The 17,027-nt window shown below is 45.6% G+C and overlaps 1 protein-coding gene across 4 annotated transcripts in view; it reads left to right on the top strand.

The window, feature by feature from the left end:
* Window positions 1-7,452, top strand: part of KIF13A (kinesin family member 13A) — a 203,826-nt gene extending 196,374 nt beyond the window's left edge. For 3 of the 4 annotated variants that reach the window (XM_059399512.1, XM_059399510.1, XM_059399509.1), the window contains 2 exons: window positions 1,687-2,478; window positions 4,804-7,452. In XM_059399512.1, the coding sequence (XP_059255495.1) occupies window positions 1,687-2,478; window positions 4,804-4,824 (813 nt within the window). In that variant the 3' untranslated portion in view covers window positions 4,825-7,452. The remainder of the gene's footprint in view (window positions 1-1,686; window positions 2,479-4,803) is intronic. The other variant, XM_059399511.1, reaches the window with a different exon arrangement.
* The last annotated feature ends 9,575 nt before the right edge of the window (window positions 7,453-17,027 follow it).

Genomic DNA, 17,027 nt, shown 5'->3' with positions numbered 1-17,027 from the left:
TAAGACAACTGATGCTTTTACGTAACGTGTATTCAAGTTATTTTAAAAACTAAGGAACACTAAAGAGTATTAAAGTACTGATTAGGTAGTTAACATCTTATGTAATAGAAATTATTACTCTGAAATTCAGTAGATGACATCGGTGTTCGCGTGTGAACCGCTGTCTGCCGTAGCCTTCAAACACGCTCTTCTCCTTCCCCAGCCTCTCTGTCCTCCTCGGCCTCTTGAAATGACGCTTAAGTGAGTGAGGTTAATGTTTTGGTTGCCAGTTTTCACGGTCTCCCTGTTACTATACTGAATCAACTTTCCATCCAGTGAGACAGGGTCCAGGATTGTTCCAAGAGCAAGGACCCAAAGCCGGGACACCCGGGGACCAAGGCTGGTTTTGCTCCGCCTGGTATTCCCAGTTCTTAGGACAGTGGCTGGCATGTATTGGATGCCTGATGAGAACTCACTGAAAGTCATGTTTTGAGAGGAATATTTGCAATGTCTCCAGGTGTTTATGAGGTTAATTAAAATGATGAGATAGTAATATCATTTTTTCCTTTTTTTTAATATTTTATTTATTTATTTGAGAGAGATGGAGACAGTGAGAGAGCAGAAGGGGGAAAAGAGGAGAAGCAGCAGATTCCCTGCTGAGTGGGGCTCGATCCCAGGACCTTGGGATCATGACCCGAGCCGAAGGCAGATGCTTAACCGACTGAGCTACCCAGGTGCCCCCATTTTTTTTTTTTCTTTTTAAGTAAGCTCTGCATCTAAGGTGGGGCTCAAACTCATGGCCTCGAGACCAAGAGCCAATGGCTCTACTGACTGAGCCAGCCAGGTGCTGTTTGTCATTTATTTCTATTTGAACAGAAAACACCCTTATGCTTCATGCTGTTTTCCACCACATACAGAGGAATCGTCCATTCAGGGACTGACTGGGGCTTTGGGAATCCCCCCTTCTGTGTGGGTGTACCGGTCTTTACAAACAGAATTCTAAAGCTGTTTGACACAGATACTCCGTGATGTCTCAGTACCTTCCTCACCTTCTGGCTAAATCCTCTATCCCTGCTTCTCCAAACCCCTAGAAAGTGTTAACGGTAAGACTGTTAGTATTTTACAGCCTTACGGTGTTTCATATAACACTGGGAATCAGTGTTGAAATTGGCATTCTTTGCTCTTTTTGCTGTTGAGGTCTTGATTTTGCTGCCCTCTCCCCCACATAAAATATCAGAAATCTTCCACAGAGTACCTTACTCACCTGCACTTGGCTTCCCAAAGTGTGAGGATTGTGAGAACAAAATGAAGCAACGGCTTTTCTCTGCCTCCAGTCTGCCCCCCCTCCTCTTTTAATTCCAAAAGGGAAAACATCACAACTGAACACCATCATTAATTAACATTAATTAAAGTCTCCTGCACCTAAGCCAGTGAAGCAGGCATTTCCAGTCAGCACTGAGTGAGCACAGAAGAAATAAATCTCCTCTGTATTAGGTGATAATGGGTTTAGGCTCACAGATCTCTGAGCATAATGTACTTGTAGGCACAGTAGGTGACAGAATTTAACCAAACTCAGAAAGAAAGAGAAAAAAAAAAGCCACTAAACATGCGAATGGGAATGGCTTTAATGGGAATATATTTGAAACCTGTCTCGACAATAAAGTCCCTGAAAGGCGCTAATGAGTGACTTTACCTTCATTGCTGCAGGACTCTGAGGAGGAGGAAAGTGACCTGGAAGCACTTAACAGGAAGCTGATAGGTTCACAGCCTTACGTCCCTGTGGAGTTTGCTGACTTCAGTGTTTACAACGCCAGCTTGGAGAACAGGGAGTGGTTTTCTTCTAAAGTCGATTTGATGAACTCGCGGGTCTTGGAGAAAGAAGTGTCCCGCAGCCCCACCGCCAGCAGCATTACCAGCGGGTACTTCTCCCACAGTGCCTCCAATGCCACGCTGTCTGACATGGCGGTCCCTGCCAGTGACAGCTCAGACCAGCTAGCCACGCAGACAAAGGATGTGGACTCCAGTGAACATTACGGGCCGTCGCTCGCGCACGATTTCAGACCGTCCTCCAGCAAAGACTCGACAGAATTAGAAAGAGGCTTGGTGAAAGAGAAGATAACTTCGGTGCCACTCAAGGAAAACAGTGCCTTAGCCAAAGGGAGCCCATCGCCCCAAAGCATCCCTGAAAAAAATCCCCAAATCCTCTGTAGGACTGGCTCCTGTTCAGAACAAGAGGCGTGCTCCAGCAGAAATGGCCAGCCAGCCAGAGAGTTCTACCCCGGGGAAGTGACCGTAGAACACACCACAAAGATCCTTGAGGACCACTCTTTCACAGAGTTTATGGGTGTATCCGATGGGAAAGATTTTGAGGGTTTGACAGATCCTTCTGCTGGAGAGCTTTCGAGTAGAAGAAACCTACCAAATAAAACGGACCAGAAGAGTATCTCAGACGGGCCGCAGGACCCTGCCCAGCTGCATTCCTCCGCGGAGAGTGACCAGGTAATACATTCCAGGGGCCGTCCTTTGTCGTCCATGTTGGTGAGGCTGCCTGATGGTGCACCAAGGCCCAGAGGCGCCTCGCCCCGGGACACAGTAGGAGAGGGGGACTGCAGCGCTGCTGACAGGGAGCCCGGGCCCCCGGGGAGCAGGCTCGCTCACTCGGCTGCCCAGCTGGCTCCGTGGGGCTGGGCGCCTGCTCCCGCCAGCTCCGAGTACAACGACAGAATACAGAGACCGCTGGCGTTCCTGGCTGGCCTGTGGCTCGATGCCGAATAAGGATCATTGAATCTCCTGTGCATTCCCAGAGATGCTTAATTACAGGCTGTCCCAAGGCATTCAGATCACATCCATCCTATTTCATCAAATCTGTAATTTCTGTAATTTTTAGATAAACTGTTGTTTTATGTATTACTACCAAAACCACTTCCAATTAAACTGCAGCACCCCAGTAATTGTCAGACGCATCCCAGTTTCAGACACATTAAAAAGAGGTGGGGGGGGGGGGCACACATCGCAGAATGGATTGAAAAAACAAGTCACTTGGTGCCCAGCGCCATTGAAGTTTGGGCTTTGGAAGTTAGCGGGTTGGTTTATTATGAGGTTGCATTTTATAGTTCCATCGTTTAATTTTTTAGTTTAATTCCTAAACTAATGGAGCAAAATGCATGTTTGCCAACAGTACTGGTGGAAAAAGCAAACCATGCAAATAGGATATTGCCCATTTCTGAGGGCTCTTCCCCAGAGCGTCCCCTTCGGGATGAACATTTTGGTCCCACACCCCCACTGCAGCTGTGTGAGGGCTTTGAGAGTTCCAGAGCGGTGCAGAATAAAGCTCAGACAGAATGAGAAGGATAATCTAGGAAGGTCATCATGCTGCCGTTCGGTCTCTGCTTTGTTCAGGAAGTGATTCCGGTTTGGTGGCTTTTGCCCCACAAGCTTTACTCCCTTTGCATACCAGCCCTTAAAATTTCTGTGCGTGTCACCTACACAGCACACCCCTCCCTACACTGCAAAAACCTACAGAGGAATTCCTTACAATTAAAAAAAAAGACTTTTTTTCCCCCAACATTAGGCTAGGAGTAAAGTGACTTGTGACTGTCCTTGGAAACAGAATTTTCGTTGGTTTCAAAGTCTTCGGCTTCCTCTACCCTGGTCTGCAGGCGAGCCTGCCCTGCTGGCCTGATCGGCCTGTCAGTCCAGTCCCTCTTGCAAGAATTCTTGTCCAAGGGCTGTTTCTTCCCTCTCGAACAGTGCTTCTCTCTCTCTTTCTCTCTTTTTTTTAAAAGATTTTATTGATTTATTTGAGAGAGTATGAGAAGGTGGAGAGGGAGGAGCATAGTCCCCACTGAGCGGAGAGCCTGACCGGGAACTTGATCCCAGGACCCTAGGATCACGACCTGAGCCGAAAGCAGTCGCTTAACCAACTGAGCCCCCCAGGCGTCCCCGAGTCGTGCCCCTCCAGTGTAAATGTGCAGCCGACTCACCGAGCAGAATTCAAGGCCCCAGGTCGCTGCCCTCTCACCGGATGTTCTGCTTCAGTGCGGGGTTAGAGCGGAGGCTTGGGTTCCCACCCTCTGCCGCAGTGACGGGGCATCTGAGGGCTGCACTGGGAAAGCCGGGGCCACCGGGGAGGAAGTAGCAACAGTCCCTCCTCTCATTCCATTGCTTCGATTGTTTAGAACCAGCAAACAGGAACAATACCTGATTTTTGTTTGCAGAGGCTCTAGAATAGTGTTTTCCTGCCAAAGATCCTGCTTTAAAAGTAGAATTTAACAAAAATATTTGCGGTTATCAGGGTCATGTGGGATTATGCAATTCTTTTTTTCTTTTTTTTAAATTGCATTAGTATTTTTGTTATAATACTCTTGGGTTTTAGTAAGTTGCCATAACAATTTTTTACCTTGGCTTTGGGTCTTACTGTCATTACTTTTCCCAGAAGCCTCCCCTCCGAGCTAGGTTTCTCCCTCATAGAGTGTAAATCCTAGAACTGGATTCCATAATGAATCAGATCCTGTGAGTCCCTTCCGGGAGAGCCCCTTGTGTGCGGTGGGTGATGTCCCACTGAGTGGTCCCTGTGTGTGCGTGCGTGTGTGTGTGTGTGTGTGTTAGAGTTGGGGGAGGGGGGCACTGTGTGTGCGTGCGTGTGTGCATGTGTGCGCGTGTTAGAGTTGGGGGAGGGGGGCCCTGTATGTGTGTGTGTGTGTGCGTTGGGGGGGAGGGGGACCGTGTGCGTGTGTGTGTGTCCATGTGTGTGTGTGTGTCTGTCTGTGGAGTTGGGGGTGGGGGGTTCCAGAGCTTGAGCTCACCAGCCTCTCTGCTTTCTAGGGCAGCACGACCGCTCGGTGAAAGGCAGCCCACGCTTCCTCGCAGGCCACGGCCTCTTTGCTCTGGTCGCCCTGTGGAAGCACCAGCACCGTCTTTAAAACCTGCTGCGGCCCAGCCGGGGACCTCAGACCAGCATGGAGAAGCCGTGTGCTCCGTGGGCCATCTGCTTTCTCCTCCCGAGCTGGGGGCAGCAGCACTTTGTCACTCGGGTGAATCGGCAGCCTCGGCCTTTCCAGAAAGCCAGAGAACCGAAAATCCCGGATTGAATTAAGTGGCAGTATTTTTGTTTTGCACTTAACTACTACACACACCCACTGTGTAGAAACCTCCACAGAGTCAAACAAACTCTATTCTTATACAACTAATTTTAATCAGTTCTTACTGTAGAATCTGGAGTCAATGCTCTTTTTTCTTTCTTTTTTTTTTTTTTTATAAATAATATATATGATGTATATGAAATGTATATCTATGTATGTCTGTTCGGAGACAGACAAGACTGCACATGAAAATGCAGATATAAGTGGTTTGTAGAAAATCATAAGGTACTGGACTTGGATACACAGCAACTTAGGTAACCCCCCGCTAGACGCGCAGATGGAAAAGATGGGCTTGCCTAAGAACAAGGTTGCAAATCCCTCTTTGCAAAAAAGATTCCAGAAGGCCGTTCTTTACAACCAAAGAACTTACGTAAGACTGAACGTGTCTGCTGTCCGTTCTTATTTCGTGTGTACACATATGTCTGACGGCAAGTTCGGTGCCACGTTCCCCTTGGCGACCAGGCCCCTTGTAGCTAGCTGTTCTCTGTCCCGTTTCCTAAGCCCACTGAGAAACCCCACAGCTATACTCCGTGGTCTCCCGCCGGCCCAGCCCCTGCCGACGTGCCCTGGGACTGTAACTGTTGACCGTGCCTGGGGCTCTGACTCAGCCGTCCTTGCCCCTCGGTTTGGCCTGGCTGGGCAGGTGGGAGAGCAGTATTACTGTAGGAAAACACGAGAACACGCCTGGAGTTGGGTGTGGGGAGGGAAGGGATGTTGATTTTTTGTCTTTTTGTGGGGTGTTTGTTTGTTTGTTTGTTTCCCTGCTTCGGATTGGGCGGTTTCGTTGTGTGGTTTTGCTGTTAATTATTTTACTTCAGTTCTGGAAAACGCTGAGGAACTGGGATGAGCTCTGCGGGCCGCAGGTGCCCGCTTCGCCACGGTTGCAGCGGACGGTGGAGCACGGAGCGTCCCGCCGTCCGCGCCTTCGCTTGCAGAGTCCCCCTGCCGACGGAGACATCGGAGGATGACGTGTGTGGGGATCCCAGCAGGAGGCCTTCGTGCTCCTGTCCGTAGAAGCCCGTGGACTGCACAGCAGTACATGCCTGCGGGGCAGAGAGAGCACGTACAGCCTGCTGTACCTTTTTCTTTACGTTCTCAGCATCAGTAAACGAGTAAGATTTTGGAGACGTTAACGAAAAGCTGCTGTTCATGATTTTCTGTATAGTGGGCCGACCGTAGTATTTTACTATTGTCTGTTTAAAAAAACAAACTGTAATTTATATCCCCTTTCAACTTTATTGTATTTAATTGGTACAGATTGTGTGTGTGTGTGTGTGTATGTGTGTGTGTGTGTTTTAGAATACAGACTGTCTAATTCAGATTTTAAAACATCCGTGGTTTGTCTTCAATAACTCTGCCACTAGCTACAGACCTCACTTCCCATGTCCGTATGTATATGCATCTAGCCTGAGCAGAAGTAGTAACAGCCGGCACTCATTGAGGGTTTACTGTGTACTGGGCGCCGTTCCCAGCATTCGCTCTTTGTCATCTTGCTTAATCCTCACAGCAGTGGGTGCCGTGGGTGCTGCTGTTATGAAGTGTTTGATGCCGGAAAACCAGAGGATTGGGTGAGTGGGAGGGTGGCCTGTTTGCCTCAGTCTCCTCCCCGTGTCCTGTCTGGTGACATGTCCTGGAAGAGCAGCCTCTGAAGGGAGGATGGGGCACCTTCAGAGTGCAGAAGGGCTGGGCCGGTCTCACAGGTTCCGGACTGACCAACTAACATGACATCTGCAGCAGACAGACCATGGGGTGTCTTTTTTTTTTTTCTTTCCTTTTTTTTTTTTTTTTTTTTTTGAGAGCGATCGAGCAAAAAAGCACAGAGCAAAAGCACAGAGAAGCAAACTCCCCGCCGAGCCCAAAGCCCTATGCTGGACTTGATCCCAGGACCCTGAGATCATGACCTGAGCCGAAGACAGACGCTTAACCAACTGAGCTACTCGGGTGTCCCACGGACAGACGAGTGTCCTACATAGACTTCCGGGACAAAGTACAGAGCAGGGAAAGTCCAAAGTTACTTGAGTTCCATAGCATAGGACTGAGGGAGGAGAACAGCTATTGAATATTTAAATAAATGATGAGTACAAATAGAATTCAAGACAAAATGAGCAAATTGTCATTCCTTCTGCTAGCATGAGATCTACAGGTCTTTGATCATCAGCTTTGTCATTACGATTTGGGGAGAGAAAACTGGTTTTAGCTTGTGGGATAGTTAAATACAGGCATATGTTTAACAGCTAACTTCCAGAATTACTCACATTTGCTTGTAGTTATTTGGACACACATTATCATAATGAAAATATAGCCTTGTGTTCTTAGGGCACCAACTGACAGGAAGAATGACTTCATAAAAATGCCTTCACAGTTAAGTAAAAGCAAGATAATAATTCTACTTACCTTGCTCTGATCAGTACTTATTTTGAAAATTACAATATTGAGGTTTTTTGAACGACTTGGGGGAAGAAAAAAAGAGCCAACTAATGACCTGATGGATCTTTATTTCTAAAAAGTAAAGCTTTCTGGGTATGTCATGAAGAAGTCCTGAAAAAAGATGTAATTGAGTAAGAGTTCTTGCTTGTGTTTCTGGACCCCCAAAATAGAAAAGGTGTGCCCCGCGCACAGGCATATAGAGAATGTTTGTGTTCATCCTTGAACTTGCTACTAGCATGAGTTTCTTTCCGTAACATTAAGTCCATCTCCTACATTTTTTTAAAAAGATTTTTATTTATTTATTTGACAGAGCACAAACAGGGAGAGCGATAGGCAGAGGGAGGATGCGGGACTCGATCCTAGAACCCTGGGATCATGATCTGAGCCGAAGGCAGACGCCCAACCAACTGAGCCACCCAGGCGCCCCTGCCTTCTACATTTAAAAACAAGTCAGGGGGCACCTGGGTGGCTCAGTGGGTTGAAGCCTCTGCCTTCGGCTCGGGTCATGATCCCAGGGTCCTGGGATCGAGTCCCGTGTCGGGCTCTCTACTCAGCGGGGAGCCTGCTTCCTCCTCTCTCTCTCTCTGCCTCTCTGCCTACTTGTGATCTCTGTCTGTCAAATAAATAAATAAAATCTTTTATAAAAAAAATAAAAATAAAAATAAAAACAAGTCAGCCTGCGATACGCAGGTGTTCAAAGCTGGAGGGAAGGGAGTATGTTCTAAAGCCCGACAGTCTCCCTCCAGAGGGCCAGGCTTGACAACCCAGCCCTCGAGTGGGGAACAGGAACAGAGTGGGCCCCGCAGGAATGCCAAGCTGGCCGGCGAGCTCTGCCCTTCAGAACATTACGAACTGGAACGAAAACATAATTCAAACTTCTGAAATTCAACCAGCTAATCCCCTGAGATGAGGGGAAAAGTCATTGTAGATCCGAGTGCCACTTAACGGTCATCCCCCGACCCCCAAGTTACACTGAATTATTTTAAGTTGAAATAAAACTTAGTCTTTATCTTTCAGATGTTCTGGGGCGCGTAATCACCTCGGTGTTCTCTTGGAAAAACAAGTTATTTTTGCCCTCTCTGAGGCTCATTGTTATTGCCCACAGTTCTTAGAAGACGTTAGCTCCTTCCAGACGATGTTTCGGGTGACCCTAGCACCATAACAAGAGCCCAGCTGGCAACAGCCACCATGTCGGAGCTTACTGTAGGTTTTCTCTGTGCCGGATTGCACCTGAGAAAGGAACTCTTGACTCCTTATGGCACCCTATTCGTGAAGACATTGAGAGGCTGACTAATAGAACAATGAATGTTTTACAAAGAAAAAGGTAAGTTTTAAAATTGGAGACTCTGGAAGAAAATCAACTTGAGGAGGGAAAAAAAGATCCGGTTTGGTTTTAGAATAGTATAAACCAACTCAACCCCTTCACCATACCTGAAACACCCATGACTAGATTTTTTTTTTTTTAAGATTTTATTTATTTGATAGAGACACAGCGAGAGAGGAAGTGCAAGCAGGGGGAGTGGGAGAGGGAGAAGCAGGCTTCCTGCTGGGCAGGGAGCTGGATGTGGGGCTCGATCCCAGGACCTTGGGATCATGACCTGAGCCAAAGGCAGATGCTTAAGGACTGAGCCACCCAGGCACCCCCAGACTATTTAGATTTTAAAACTGGAACACATGGGTGTTTGTAATAACGTCAAAGCATTATTTTGGCTCTTCAGTCTCCTCAATAGCCGCCTGAACCAAACCATACACACACGTCTTTACGTTGCTTTGTTAGAGTTTGTCTTAGTCTGGCATGGGCTTTTAGGAATAGCACAGTAGAGTAGATGTATTTTTCTTTGACTAAGAATCCAAGCCCAAAACCACACCTTCGTGTAATTGATTAGTCACCCTTGTTGAACCAGCATAATCTGTACCTCGTGCACAGTCAACCACAAATAAGCCAAGCTACTTAGAAACGCCAGAGTTAAAATACTAGCCCCAGCAACTGCCAAGAAAGGAGCATTTCATCAAGAATGAAGCTGTAAGATGTAGCCTCACGTGCCTTCAGGACTGTCCTACTGATGCTGTGAGTGCCAGCTTCCCACTTCTCCCCTAGTCCTTTTACATGTAGAGGCATGTATTTGTGAGAAAGCTAGAGTGTTAGTTACCTATTGCAGCAAAGTACCCTTCAGCTCAGCAGTTTAAAATAGCCACAACCATCTCATGTGATTTCTGTGGGTCCGGAATTCAGGAGCGGGCAGTTCTAGGTGGTTCTGGCTACAGTTTTCTCAGAAGTGGTAGTTGGGATGTCAGAGCTGCCGTCGTCATCTGAAGGCTTGCCTGAGACCACTTGCTCCCCGGGTAGACCCCTCCGTGCTCTCTGAGCGTCCCCTTCAGGTGGCAGCTGGCTTCCCCAGGGGCTGGTCCTGGAGGGCACACAGAAGCCACCTTGCTTTTATGTCCTGGACTCACAAATCGCACTGTCCCTTCCACCGCATTCTGCTCATTCACGTGAGTCACTAGAGCAGCCCCACCGAAAGGAAGGAAATGAGGCGCTTCCTTTGAGAAGAGGAATGTCTAAGTATTTGTGGACATATTGTTAAATCTCCGTAACTTAGGGTTACATCGCTGAGGCTTTGGGCCAGAGCAAAGCTAGCTGGAACTTAGGAGTGAATGTAGGAACTCACTCTTATTCATATAAGCAGTAGGGTCAAAAGGAAAGCCACATTTTCACGGAATAAAAGACATTAGTAAAAAAGTGAAAATATTAGGAATGTTTGAATGTGTGAGTTATGGCCAGTAATGAAACCACACCAATATTCCTGGCAGAGGCAAATGATCAGAAACTATCATGTTTCTGTTTATAGTTACATTTTCACATTTGATTCTTTTCAGATTTGCTTCATTAGAGGCACAAGCACATGAATATATTTGATGGTTTTCCTCAAAACAGGAAATGAATCTTAGGAAAGTCAATCCCATCTTATTAAGGCAAGTAATGGTAATGATCAGCTTTAGAAATAAAACTGCCAACAAAGGTTATTTATTTATTTTATTTTTTTAAAAGATTTTATTTATTTGACAGAGATCAGTAGAGGCCAGAGAAGCAGGCAGAGAGAGAGGGGGAAGCAAGCTTCCTGCTGAGCAAGGAGCCCGATGTGGGGCTCGATCCCAGGACTCTGGGATCATCGCCTGAGCCGAAGGCAGAGGCTTAACCCACTGAGCCATCCAGGCACCCCTTTATTTTATTTTATTTTTTTTGCTGAAGATATTGACAGTGGTAGGAGTGTCTTATTGCAGTGTGATACACACCCAAATGTTTGGATATAAGCAAAAGGATTCAAAGCTCTTGAAGCTTATAAAATGAAACTTTTTAAGAATTTATTTATTTTTGAGGGGGCACAGTGGTGGGGGGTGGGGGAGAGAATCTCAAGCCGAGTTCACTGAGCACAGAGCCCAACGCCAGGCTCCATCTCACAACCCTGAAGTCACAACCTGAGCTGAAACCAAAAGTAGGATGCCTGATTAACTGTGTCACACAGGCACCCCTATAAATGAAACCTGAAATCCCAAACGAGGTAACTGGAAAAAGGAATTTGAGAGGCTGGGATTGGGGGGAGGAGCTGAGGCGGAGTAGTGGGAGGAGCCCAGGCTTGCCTCACCCTTTGGACACAGGTAAGTCAGATCATTCTGAACAGCCAAGAAATCGATCCGAGCACCTACAGCACAAACTGAGTAACTGGAGGGAGAGAAGAGGCCACGTCGTGGGAGGTTGGCAGGTGGGGGGGACGCGGCTTGGGGGAGAAATGGATTGCGGGCGCCATAGATGGGAAGGAGCCCTGGTCCTGGAGAGAGGCAAGAGAGAACAGTGCACAGGGGATTGCTTAAAGAAATCACTTCCCCAAAGCTACTGAGGTTTTGCAACCTGGGGTGGGGGTTGCAAAGACTGGAGTTTTAGAGGTCAGTGGTGTGGCTGGTACAGAGCCCTGAAGATGCTGCATTGCTCCTGTGGAGAAGGGGGGACAGTTTATCGGGGTGCAGACCGCGTGACCTGCAGATCACAGGAGACGCACCAGGAGAGACTTTACTCTTGGAGCGCATCTGAGAGGGGTGGCATTGCCTCTCTAGGGATGAAGCCCCGGCAGGCACCATTTGCCTCCCCCCGCCCCTCGGCACAGGCGCAGAGACCCCTGCGGAGAGAGGCTAACCCGGGACCCTGGCTCTGTACTGCACTTGGCTCCCGCTCAGTGCTGTGGGCGCCCTTCTGGGTCAAGCCTGCATTAATCCCAGCAAGGTGAGAGCCTCCCCTTAAAGGCCAGCACAGGTCTCCGCCACACCAGGTGGTCCCTAAAGTTTGGAGTTTTAAAACTCAGCCTGCCTGGTGGGGATGGAGTCCAGAGGGCAGTGCACGGCTGTAGGCAGGCAAGTAACCGGGACACAGACCGTGTGAAAACAGCTATCCGAAACACCTAGGATGCACAGGGGGAAATTACTCGCTCTTCTGGGAGGGCTCCCCTGACAGCGGCAAGCATGAGCTCCCCTCTGCTGGCTGGTGCCATTCCCTCCACCACCTCTCAGTGTAAACCGACCTCAGTAAACAGCATAGCCCCGACACTGGCTGCCTAACCTGTGACCTGAAGTCCCACCCCCTGCATTCAGCTGGTACTGCATCTCTCTGGGAAGTGAGCCCCGCAAACCCGGCAAAGCAGGCCCCTCCCCCAGAAGCCCAGGGCAAACTTGCCTGGGCACATCTACCTACCATAGAGTTCTGCAAAGCTTCAGCCCTAGTGGGGATTGCATCAGGTCTCTTAGCAAGCAGACCAGAGCACACCTGGTTAAAACTCAGTGCACTCTGGCCAGGCTCCAAACACCACTCACTGCAGGCAAGGACAAACTCTGCAGAGGATGGACCTGAGGGATCCAGCAGCCAAAACCCTGCAGCAGAGTGCACCCAGCATGCACCAGACCCTGGACATCCCATGGCCTCTTCGTCAAGTCATCACTCTCTGGAGCAGGAAACATAACAGGCTTTCCTGACACAGAGGAAACAAGAGATTTAGACAAAATGCCAAGGCAAGAATTCACCCCAAAAGAAAACAAGAAAAGGTCACAGCCAGCGATCTAATCAAAACAGATATAAGTAATTCGCCTGATCCAGAATTTATTTTATTTTTGGGATTCTGAATTGAAAGCAACAATCATAAGAATACTAGCTGTGCTTGGGGAAAGCAGAGAAGACATGAGGGATTCCCTTACCACAGAGATAAAAAAGCATAACACCAAGCAAGCCAAAGTGAAAATGCAGTAACGGAGATTCAGAACCAATTTGGATGCAATGTCCACAACGATGGAAGAGGTAGAGGAAGAAATAGGTGATAAAGAAAATAGAATTATGGGAAATAATGAAGCTGAGCAAAAGAGGGAAAGAAAAACCATGTATCAGGGACTCCATGAAACAATAACATTGGTATCAACGGAGTTGGAGAGGAAGAGGGAAAGGGGAGCAGAAGGTTTGTTTGGGGAAATTATAGCTGAAGATTTCCCTAATTTGGGGAAGGAAACAGACATCCAAAACCAGAAGGCACTGAGAACTTCCATCCAAATCAACAAAAGCAGGTCAACACCAAGACATATACTGTAGTTAAATTTGCAAAAATTTAGAGATACAGGAAAAATCCTAAAAGCAGCAAGACAAAAGAAGTCCCTGACTCACAAGGGAAGACAAGGTTAGCAGCAGATTTCTCCACAGAAACTAGTGGCATGATACAGTCAGCATGCTGAATGGGAAACATCTGTAGCCAAGAATACTGTACCCAGCAAAGCTGTCATTCAGCATAGAAGGAGAGAGAAAAAATGTCCCAGCCAAAAACTAAAAAGGAGTTTGTGGCCATTACACCAGCACTACAAGAACTATTAAAGGGGACTCTGGGAAAGAAAGACTGAAAGCAACTGACTAGAAAGGAATAGAGAAAATTTTCAGAAGCAGTGACAAAACAGTATTAAATGGCACTAAATTCATATTTATCAGTAATTACTCTGAATATAAATGGACTAAATGCTCCAATCAAAAGACATAGTATGTTAGAATGGATTTTAAAAATGATACATCTACATGTTGCATCATATGTGCATCATATGCTGCTCATCATCTAAATGAGACTCATTTTCACCCTAAAGGTATGGCAGATTAAAAGTGGGGGGATGGAGAAACATTTACCATGCAAGTGGACCTCAAAGGAAAGCTGGAGTAGAAATACTTGTGTCAGACAAACCAGATTTTAAACCACGACTATAACAAAAGATGAAGAAGGGCATTCTATCGTAATAAAGGGGTCTATCCAAAGAAGATCTAACAATTGTAAACAATAACAAAAAGGAAGTCATTGATAATAATAGTAATACAATAATAGTAAGGGACTTTAACATGCCACTTAGATCAATGGACAGATGACCTAGGCAGAAAATCACAAGGAAACAATGGCTTTAAATGACACACTAGACCAGATGGACTTAACAGGTATATTCAGAACATTCTATCCTAAAGTAGCAAGATACATTCTTTTCAAGTGTACATAGGGCATTATCTAGAATAGATCACATACGAGGTCCCAGATCAGGCCTCAACAAGTAGAAAAAGACTGAGATCATACCATGCATATTTTCCAACCACAACCCTATGAAACCTGAAGTCAACCACAAGAAAAAGCTTGGAGGTTAAAGAACATCCTACTACAGAATGAATGGGTAAAAAGAACAACAAATGAACTTTAAAGCCAGCAGAAGAAAAGAAATGTAATAAAAATTAGAGCAGAAATACATGATTTAAAAACAAACAAAACCCCTGTAGAACAGATCAATGAAGCCAGGAGCTGGTTCTTTGAAAAAATTAATAAAATTGGTAAACCCCAGCATAAAGAAAAGGAAGGAGAAAGGAGAAAGGACCCAAATAAATAAAACCAGAAAGGAGAGAGAAGAAATCACAAGCAACATCACAGAAATACAATTAGAATATTATTTAAAATATTATATGCCAACAAGTTGGGCCATCTGGTAGAAATGGGTAAATTCCTCGAAAGATATAAACTACCAAAACTGAAACAGGAAGAAACAGAAACTTTGAACAGACTGATAACCAGCAAAGAAATTGAATCCGTAATGAGAAATCTCCCAACAAACAAAAGTCCAAGGCCAGATGGCTTCACAGGAGAATTCTACCAAACATTTAAAGAAGAGCTAATACGTATTCTTCTCAAACTATTCCAAAAAAATAGGAAAGGAAGGAAGACTTCCAGTTTCCTTCTGTACAACCAGTGTTACCCTGATACAAAAACCAGATAAAGATGCCACTAAAAAGAGAACCACAAATCAATATCCTTAATGAGAAAGGATGCAAAATTTCTTTTTTTTTTTTTTTTAATTTTTATTTTGGGGGATGCTTGGTGGCTCGGTCGGTTAAGCCGATGCCTTGGGCTCAGGTCATGATCGCAGGCTCCTGGGATCGAGTCCTGCATCAGGCTCCTTGCTCAGTGGGGGGCGTGCTTCTCTCTCTGCCTCTGCTTGCTACTTTGCCTGCTTGTGTTCTCTCTCTCTGACAAAATAAATAAAATCTTTTTTTAAATGTTTAATTTTTTTAATTTTTAAATTAACATATAATGTATTATTAGCCCCAGGGGTACAGGTCTGTGAATCGCCAGGTTTACACACTTCACAGCACTCACCATAGCACATACCCTCCCCAATGTCCCTAACCCCACTACCCTCTTCCTACCCCTCCTCTCCACCTCCTGCAACCCTGTTTGTTTTGTGAGATTAAGAGTTTCTTATGGTTCGTCTCTCTCCTGATCCCATCTTGTTTCATTTATTCCTTTCCTACCCCCAAGCCCCCCACCTTGCCTCTCAACTTCCTCATATCAGGGAGATCATATGATAATTATCTTTCTCTGATTGACTTATTTCGCTCAGCACAATACACTCTAGTTCCATCCACGTTGCTGCAAAGGACAAGATTTCATTTCTCTTGATGGCTACATAGTATTCCATTGTATATATATACCACATCTCCTTTATTCATTCATCTGTTGATGGACATCTAGGTTCTTTCCATAGTTTGACTATTATGGACATTGCAGATGCAAAATTTCTAACAAAATACTAGCAAATCAAATCCAAAACTACATTCAAAGACTCATTCACCATGATCAAGTGGGATTTATTCCTGGGTTGCAAGGGTGGTTCGATATTTGCAAATCAATCGACATGATACACCATCTTGATAAAAGAAAGTATAAGAACCATATGGTCCTCTTAATAGATGCAGGAAAAGCATTTGACAAAGTACATCATCCATTCTTGATAAAAACCTTCAATAAGGGGCACCTGGGTGGCTCAGCTGTTAAGCGTCTGCCTTCAGCTCTGGTCACAGGGTCCTGGGATTGAGCCCCACATCAGTTCCCTATTTGGCGGGAAGCCTGCTTCTCCCTCTCCCACTCTCCCTACTTGAGCTCCTTCTCTCACTGTCTCTCTTTGTCAAATAAATAAATAAAATCTTAAAAAAAAAAAAACAAACCTTCAACAAAGTAGAGATAGAATATACCTCAACATTATAAAGGCCATATACAAGAAACTCACAGCTAATACCCTCAATGAGGAAAAACTGAGAGCTTTTCCTCTATGGTCAGGAACAAGACAAGGATGTCTGCTCTCAACACTGTTAACATAGGACTGGAATCAGCCATAACAATCAGACAACAACCAAAAAAGTAAAAGACATCCAAATTAGCAAGAACAAAATCAAAGTTTTTCACTCCTTGCAGACCACATATTACTCCGTGTAGAAAACCCAAAAGGCTCCACAAAAAAATTTCTAAAACTGATAGACAAATTCAGCAAAGTTACAGGATACAAAATCAATGTACAAAAATCAGTTGCATTTCTATACACCAATAATGAAGCAGTAGAAAGAGAAATCAAGGAATCAATCCCTTTACAATTGCACCAAACCTCTTAAGATACCTAGAAATAAACCTAACCAAAGAGGTAAAAGACCTATACTCTGAAAACTATAAAACACTTAAAAAAGAAATTGAAGATGATACAAAGAAATGGAAAAACACCCCATGCTAATTGATTGGAAAAACAAATATTGCTAAAATGTTCAGACTACCCAAAGCAATCAACACATTTAATGCAATCCATATTAAAATACCATCAGCATTTTTCACAGAGTAGAACAAGCAATCTTAAAATTGGTATGATTTGTAAAAATGTATACCACAAAAAATCCTGCAGAGCCAAAGTGGTCTTGAAAAGGAAAAGGAAGGGGCACCTGGGTGGCTCAGTGGGTTAAAGTCTCTGCCTTCAGCTTGGGTCATGATCTCAGGGTCCTGGGATCGAGCCCCGCATCGGGCTCTCTGCTCGGTGGGGAGCCTGCTTCCTCCTCTCTCTCTGCCTGCCTCTCTGCCTACTTGTGATCTGTCTGTCAAATAAATAAATAAAATC

The sequence above is a fragment of the Mustela nigripes genome, chromosome 5 (assembly GCF_022355385.1).
Source record: "Mustela nigripes isolate SB6536 chromosome 5, MUSNIG.SB6536, whole genome shotgun sequence".
In the NCBI taxonomy this organism is placed as follows: Eukaryota; Metazoa; Chordata; class Mammalia; order Carnivora; family Mustelidae; genus Mustela; species Mustela nigripes.
Note: the sequence above shows the minus strand (reverse complement) of the source record. Positions and strands in the feature narration are given on the sequence as shown.